This window comes from Phyllopteryx taeniolatus, chromosome 3, assembly GCF_024500385.1.
Source record: "Phyllopteryx taeniolatus isolate TA_2022b chromosome 3, UOR_Ptae_1.2, whole genome shotgun sequence".
NCBI classification, from domain to species: Eukaryota; Metazoa; Chordata; class Actinopteri; order Syngnathiformes; family Syngnathidae; genus Phyllopteryx; species Phyllopteryx taeniolatus.
In genome coordinates, this window is record NC_084504.1 from 7,088,225 (window position 1) to 7,096,287 (window position 8,063).

Here is an 8,063-nt window from a genome sequence, read left to right on the forward strand (position 1 = left end):
GACAGTCTTTTTACCTGTGAAGTGAAATCATTTGCAAAGTCATTCATAGCAGAAAAAAAGAGAAATTTCATCTTATGTATATTTCCCATTAATATTGGCTTTCCAGAGAACAACGAGTGACTGGCATTCTAGTGTTTGTTCTCACTGGGGTCTCCATCTTCCTTGCTCCAGTACTGAAGGTATAAAGAACACTGGGAATGAGGCACATGTCCTATTAATACCATTATTTCTAGTTATGCATGTAATCTTAAAGCACAAGGCTTAAGAGTGAAGAACTAAGCGACTGCTTAGATCACCTTAAATCAACCCTCGTCATGTCTTGTAGTGTATTTTTATTCATTTATTATTTTCAATGTATTATCTGTGCCTTAGTTAGCTGGCTGGTCCCTGGTTCATGGAGGATGACAGACAGGTGGAGCTATTTTGATTCTGGGGGGTGGATGGTTCCCCTGACTCAAACAATGAAAATAAATTGCATGTTGTATTTTCCCTTGGCTCATGCACAATCCCTCTACTGTTTATGGTTTTATTCCAGTATGTCTGAATACCCGCTCTCAAAATGGATCATTCAAACAACTGAACTGATTGTGGCCTGAGACTTACACAGTACTTATATTGGCTTTTTTTCCTCCACATGACACTGTGGGGGGTTAAACAGTATGTTAAATGATTCTTCTGCCCTTCCTCTCAATAGTTCATCCCCATGCCTGTGCTGTACGGTGTCTTCCTCTACATGGGAGTAGCTTCCCTCAGCGGAATTCAGGTATGCTAATAAGAGCCAAACTGTGTCCTCGCGGTTGCATGTCATTCTTATTACCTTGGTTCATTGAAGGAGAGCAGGAAGGAACTCATTGCAAGCTGCCAAACAAACCAACCAGCAGGCAGATCGACACCTGGCTGTTTGCACATTTGAAGAAACAAATTATACGTAATGGATCTAGTACATTGCATGCAGTCACCCACCACATTACTATTATTATTATTATTATGTTATTATTTTTATCATCATCATCATCTTAACTGCCGTGCAGGTAACACTTATCATACACAGTCTGAGCTGTGACACATCAGCGAACCCTACAAATATTTAGTGATTGCTCATTCATTTTATAGGTCTGCATTCGATTAACTTCTTCACCCCTCTGCCACATGCTTAAATAATCCATGCTCTTATAATGAATTCCGTCTGGATCTGTATGACAAGTGACCCAAGATAACTTCTGCAATAATTTGACTGGGTATGTGAAACTGACATAACCTTGTTTTAATTACCATCCGTAGTTCTGGGACAGGATTAAATTATACATGATGCCATCCAAGCATCAACCTGACCTCTCCTACCTGCGCCATGTTCCTCTGAGAAGGGTGCACCTGTTCACCTTGATCCAGATCATATGCCTGGCTGTACTCTGGATACTCAAATCTACATTTTTAGCTATCATCTTTCCAGTTATGGTATGTAATTATCATGACAGTAACTATTACTGTATTGCATATTTCAAGTTTGTTATTAGATTCAATCTCTTCTGAATGCTCCAGAAGTAGTGAGATTCATGGCTGCTAAGACATTGCCCTGCAACTAACTGTAGTACATAGACATCCATCCATTTTCTGAGCCGCTTCTCCTCACTAGGGTCGCGGGCGTGCTGGAGCCTATCCCAGCTGTCATCGGGCAGGAGGCGGGGTACACCCTGAACTCACAGTCATGCCTACGGGCAATTGAGAGTCTCCAATTAATGCATGTTTTTGGGATGTGGGAGGAAACCGGAGTACCTGGAGGAAACCCACGCAGGGAGAGAACATGCAAACTCCACACAGGCGGGGCCGGGGATTGAACCCGGGTCCTCAGAACTGTGAGGCTGACGCTCTAACCAGTCGGCCACCGTGCCGCCTAGTACATAGACAATCTACATAATTATACAATATTAAGTATTCATGTGATTAATGATAATGTCATCTTAAAATGCCATCCAACTACATCATATACAGTACAGACCACAACCTGCCTATGAGACAAATGTTGGCGAGAATATGAAAGTGTGTGTGTTTTTGCGTGTGTGTGTGTGTGTGTTGCATTAAACTTCAGATCCATGAAAATGTGTATGTGCGTTTTGTTGCATTAAACTTTAGATCCTGGGTCTGATGGTCATCCGCAAAATGCTGGACTTGGTCTTCTCCCAGCATGACCTGGCTTGGGTGGATGACCTTCTGCCAGAGAAAGAGAAGAAGAAAGAAGATGACAAGAAGGGGGGAAAAGACAAGAAAAGGCCCAAATTGGAAGCCAGTGAAGAGGCGGTGAGGAACATGAGGTTTTACTGCCCCCTGCAGGCCATAACTGATCTTGTATTTGTGTGTGTGTGCGTGTATTGACTTGCAGGATAAGTACAGCCCTTACTCCAACCATTCACCAAGTTCAGATTCAGATTTGGATCGCAGGTACTGTGTCCTCAAACTGCACATCCCCTACAAAGATCTGGTCTATCCTGATGTTGTACAGTCTGAGTGGGGGGCATACTGCCAGCCTTCTGCCACACACCATGCTCTTTAACACACTCCCGCGTGCACAGCCACCCACCCACACACACACACACACACACGATTAGTGATTCTTGTGGTTGTTTTTAGTGATGCATTTGCACAGTGGAAATACTAATGGGAATCGAAGTTGTCATGGTCAAAGCATTGGAATACAGTGGAAGAGTTTCTATCCAACAATCCGATTTGTGATGCTGGTCAACCTCTTGATTTGTTCAAATGTAGAAGCTTATTTTCCTCTTGGAAAAGAAGAATGGAAATAATCTGCTCCAGGTTCAAACCAAACTGTTCCAGTGGTGTTAAACTCGTTGTAGTTCATGGGCAACATGTTGATGTCAACTGATGATGTCACTAAAATCATACCATATTAAATATAACATATATATATATATATATATGTATATATATATATATATATATATATATATATATATATAATTTATCATTTTACAAAATAACCTCGAGAAAATTTTGCTACATGTGTGCATAATAACTGATCACAGTGATTGTATTTTAAGGCACAAAACTTACACAGTATATCGTATTGCACTTTAAAATTAAAAGTTATGAAGACCAAGCAATTATTACCATTCCATTTTCCACTTGTATATGAGAATAATAATTCTCAAAATTATCCTTAGTCCCCACTACCACAAGGTTTTATGTATTTTTTCACTTTCAAATTCATCCTGCGGGCTGGATTGTACCCTCTGGTGGGCCAGTTTTGGCCTACAGGCCATATGTTTGACACCTCCTGGTTTATGTAATGTTTTCAGTAAGATTGTAGCACTAGCAACAATATAAAATAGAGCTACATTAACCATTGTTAATTAAGAAATTAATCCAATAAGACAGGGGTGTCAAACTTAAACTCACAGTGGGCAAAAATAAAAAATTGGGCCAAACTCAATATTTAATGAAAAATCACTGCAATGTGCACGTTTCCCTTCTCTGCAGAAATGTAGCGTCATATGACAACAAACTTACATTTTGCTTAAGCACTGAATCTGGAATAAACAAACTTTAATATTATAAACACGACAAATCAAATTTGCGATAAAAGGCATCAGTGGTATTTGTTTGTTGTTTTGTATTTAAATAGATAACATGAATTCTTCTGTCTCTCCATCTTCTATTTATCTATCTCCAACTACCTTTCTTTTTGATGTAAATCTTTATTGGTACACTGGAGACAGTTTCATGCCTCCTCAAATTTCCCCACACACATGAAGATTTCCGGTCATAAATATTGAACACGTTTAATATTTAAGATTGTCAGCCCTGACCCGTTTCGGACCCGATTATCGGTACGAATTCACTCTTACCACACCTGAGATCACATGATAGATTTATAGGGTAACCTTCCATCCATCCATCCATTTTATGTACCACTTATCCTCACTAGGGTCATGGGCGTGCTGGAGCCTATCCCAGCTATCATGAGGGGCGAGAGGCGGGGTACACCCTGAACTGGTCGCCAGCCAATCACAGGGCACATAGAACCAAACAAGCATTTGCACTCACATTCATACCTAAGGGAAATTTAGAGTCTTCAATCAACCTACCACGCATGTTTTGGGGATGTGGGAGGAAACCGGAGTACCCGGAGAAAACCCACGCAGCCACGGGGACGACATGCAAACGCCACACTGGTGGGGCCGGGTTTTGAACCCCAGTCCTCAGAACTGTGAGGCAAATGTGCTAACCAGTCGTCGACCGTGGCGCCTAGGGTAATGTTATAAAAGATAAAATAATCTGGCATTTGTCATTTGCAGCTCATATTTTTGACTTTGGATTGAAATAATATAGAGTTGAAGTATGAAATTCTGATTTATTATCCAGAAGTTTACAAATCCATCTACAAACCACCTGCCGGACTGAATACCATCACCATACACTCTGACATTTATTTACTGCACAATTCGTTAGATGTACCTCCACCGTCTGATGACATCCCACAGAAGCTGAAATAAATACATACATTTAGAAAAATATTGTAATATACAATATATCTGAAAACAATACCTTTGTTTTGGTATAATAGTTTATTGTAAATCTTTTGTCAATGTGTTGCTTTTTGTTTTGTTGCTTATTTTGTTTCTTCTAATTCTCTAATAACACTAGTAGTATTAGATGGTCTGCGATGACCCGTATTCTTTTGCTTCTCCCTATATAATTTCCTGTGTTATTATTCGATGAGATGTAAATAATGGACACATGAACACCCACAATTGGAGACATGCTACTTACAACAACACCATTGTCCTCACAGAGTGCCGTGTTTAGGCTCAGTTGTAATCCCACTTAGTGTCCTCTCCATGCACTTTAAGGCAATGCAGATCATTATAATCCTTCTTGCTGCATAATGTTTGCTACTTCTCTTCCTGTGCTATGTACTGAATCTTTCACAATATGCGCACAGGAAATCATTTTGCATAGATTGTATTTTTCCTATATGTGTATAACATTTTGACAGACAGGGGCTGTGGAATTAATTAAAATGTATGCTGTATATTTGATGTGTCTAAAAGCCATTTGTTAGGATGTTCAGCTTTCAGTGTTTAGAATAATGCACTGCATAAATAATAAAAATCAAAGATATACACAAAACTGTTTCTAAAGGACAAACGTGAAGTTTAGAAGATTAATCTCTACATTTTATTTGTAAACCCATCCAAATGTAACGGATCATTATTACTTTGGTTGTTTCTTTTTTCACCCATGTTCCAAAACTCTACGGCAAATCAGCTATATTTGCACGTGAATTGAAATAAATCCTGTAGGAACTTTTGTTCAGCTTTTCCCTTGTCTACAGTCCAAGCACAGTTGATAGATGTGAAACTTTTGTCCTAAAATACAAATTACCCTTTATGCCTATTTTATATTTGTTCCTTCCTTGTATGCAAATGGGGCATCATTTCTGCATTGCTTTGAAAGAGGCATGGTTTGGAAAGAAAGTAAAAGCAAATTTGACTGTAGTTGATTATGATATGAGATGCATGTACAGATACAATGTGAAGTAGTTTAGCATACATGAATAACAAATCACCATATATTGCTAGTTGTACAGTGTCTGTATGACAAGAGAACAACTAGTGAATGATCAAGTAACTTATTTCGGCAGCAATGTGTATATTGTTTTTTTTTTTTTTTTTAATTGAGGGATTTGTCACAAAAGATCTTCATTGAAAATGTACTTTGCAGTGTAATTTGGAATTGAACTTTAAAAAGTGAGCTTTTTACCTGAGATACATTATACAATAGTGACTACTGCTTTGAGTCATTCACTAAACAGTAGAGGCATTTCCCCTTCACAATCACTTGTCCTTTCTCCCTAGCATCCATCGTGAGCTGCTCTAGTTTCTGTCTCATAAACAAACTTGTGTTTCCTCCCTTGGCCTCCCTCTTCAAACACGTCATATTTTTGCCTGATTAGTGTGTGAGGTAACTGGCGCTTGCCCTTCCTCAGCATTACCCTCCACCTGAAGATCTCCTGCCCGTCATCACCAGCCATGCCAATGGGGCGAGGGATGGCCTGCCCTGTCCCACAGGTCAAGATAGAGATGGAGTCTGACGACGACTCAGACATGGACCAACACCGGCCACGAGACATGAGCAGCGAGACGACGTTATGAATTTTGGATGCTTAAGCTGTGGTTCAGAGCCTCAGCTTGCCCACGGACAGTAGGAGGTGTCCCGGACACCTTCACAAAACCCTCTTTTGAACGAGTGGGTTTCTGATAATTCAACTTGTACTGCCATATTAATAAATATAAGTTTCCATGTATTGTATTACTTCCTTTGATGTATAATGGTGCACTATTACTGCAATATAATCATTGTTTGGTACTGTCATGTCGGCCTCATGTGCGTACAGCGTTATGATAACAGGCCAACTTGCCCCTCACAACTACAGATGTATTTAACTCGCGTATATATTTACATAATATTGTAAAGTTACCAATTTATTTTCAATAGTTTTACTGTATTATTATGGTGTGTTTTCAAAAGCTGTGGTGCATCTCAAATCACTCAGAACTAGCTCTCCTTTGACCATGCCCCAAGCTCCTAAGTGGAACATTCTCACATTGGGACATTTACCTGGAACAAAAAGAAACAACCAAACGACTTGATGTTCTTATTGTTTTATTAAGCAAGTTATCCAGTTCAGGTTTCGCTAAAACTGTATGAGAAATGAACAACTGTGAACAAGTGTGTCAAAAATGTCCACCTGTCCACCTTAAAGATTTATAACATTAAAAATACTGTATTCTAACATGCACGTTTTCTTGTATCTTTAAATATGTCAAACCCTTTATGGGACAGTCCCACCTTACTACCATGAAAACTGATTATATCGAGTACAATGGCCTAGAACAGTGGTTCTCAAGGTGCGGTACTAGTACCACTACTGGTACGCGGGCTCTCTCTAGTGGTACAGAGTGATTCGGTGATTTCAATTGTATTAGTGTACAGTGGCAACAATTTAGGGGGGAGGGGTGAATCCAGTTCAGTTTATTTATTAAATACAGTTCAGTTGTATTTAACCTTTTTCTTTTCAAACACTTACAACGTACAACTTTTATTTAACTTAAAGTCCCCTCCAAAAGTATTGGAACTGCAAGGTGAATTCCTTTGTTTTTGTTGTATACTGAAGACATTTGGGTTTCACCTCAAAAGATGAATATCAGACAAAAGTTCAGAATTCCAGCTTTTATTTCACGGTATTTACATCAGGATGTGTGAAACAACTCAGCACAGAGCACCTTTTGTTTGAAGCCACCCACTTTTCAAGTGAGCAAAAGTATTAGAACGTGACTGATGGGGGTTTCTAGTTGCTCAGGTGTTGCCTTTTAGATTGATTACTTAAACATTAGATAGTGCTTCTTTTTGGCTTTGGGTTTCACCTGCTAACCCTGCATTTGCTGTTAAGCAAACAAGAAGACTAGAGGGCTGTCTATGGGAGAAAAGCAAAGCATTTTGAAGCTGAGAGAAGACGGAAAATCGATCAGAGCTATTGCACAAACATTGGGCATAGCCAATACAACAATTTAGAATATCCTGAAAAAGAAAGAAACTACTGGTGGGCTGGGCAACAGACATCGAACAGGTCGGCCAAGAGTATCAACAGCAGTTGATGACATAAACATTGTGAGAGCTGTGAAGAAACACCCAACAGTCAGTGACATCACTGCCAACCTCCACAGTGCAGGGGTGAAGGTATCACAATCCACTATTTGAAGAAGACTTCGAGAGAAGAAATATACAGGCCATACCACAAGATGCAAACCACTCATCAGCGAAAAGAGTCGGAAGGCCAGATTGGATTTTGCAAAGAAATACAGAGATGAGCCACAAACGTATTAGAATGAAGTTTTACGGACTGGTGAGACCAAGATAAACCTCTACCAAAGTGATGGAAAGGCCAAAGTATGGTGAAAGAAAGGACCTGCTTATGATCCAAAACACACAAAGTTGTCTGTGAAGCATGGTGGAGGTAATGTCATGGCTTGGGCTTGCATGGCTGC

The 8,063-nt window shown here is 39.7% G+C and overlaps 1 protein-coding gene across 4 annotated transcripts in view; it reads left to right on the forward strand.

Annotated features, from left to right (window-relative positions):
- Positions 1–6,930, forward strand: part of slc4a5a (solute carrier family 4 member 5a) — a 57,544-nt gene extending 50,614 nt beyond the window's left edge. For 2 of the 4 annotated variants that reach the window (XM_061766719.1, XM_061766722.1), the window contains exons 21-26: positions 107–179; positions 695–763; positions 1,282–1,455; positions 2,131–2,295; positions 2,378–2,436; positions 6,005–6,930. In XM_061766719.1, the coding sequence (XP_061622703.1) occupies positions 107–179; positions 695–763; positions 1,282–1,455; positions 2,131–2,295; positions 2,378–2,436; positions 6,005–6,170 (706 nt within the window). In that variant the 3' untranslated portion in view covers positions 6,171–6,930. The remainder of the gene's footprint in view (positions 1–106; positions 180–694; positions 764–1,281; positions 1,456–2,130; positions 2,296–2,377; positions 2,437–6,004) is intronic. The other 2 variants (XM_061766720.1, XM_061766721.1) reach the window with 1 other exon arrangement.
- The last annotated feature ends 1,133 nt before the right edge of the window (positions 6,931–8,063 follow it).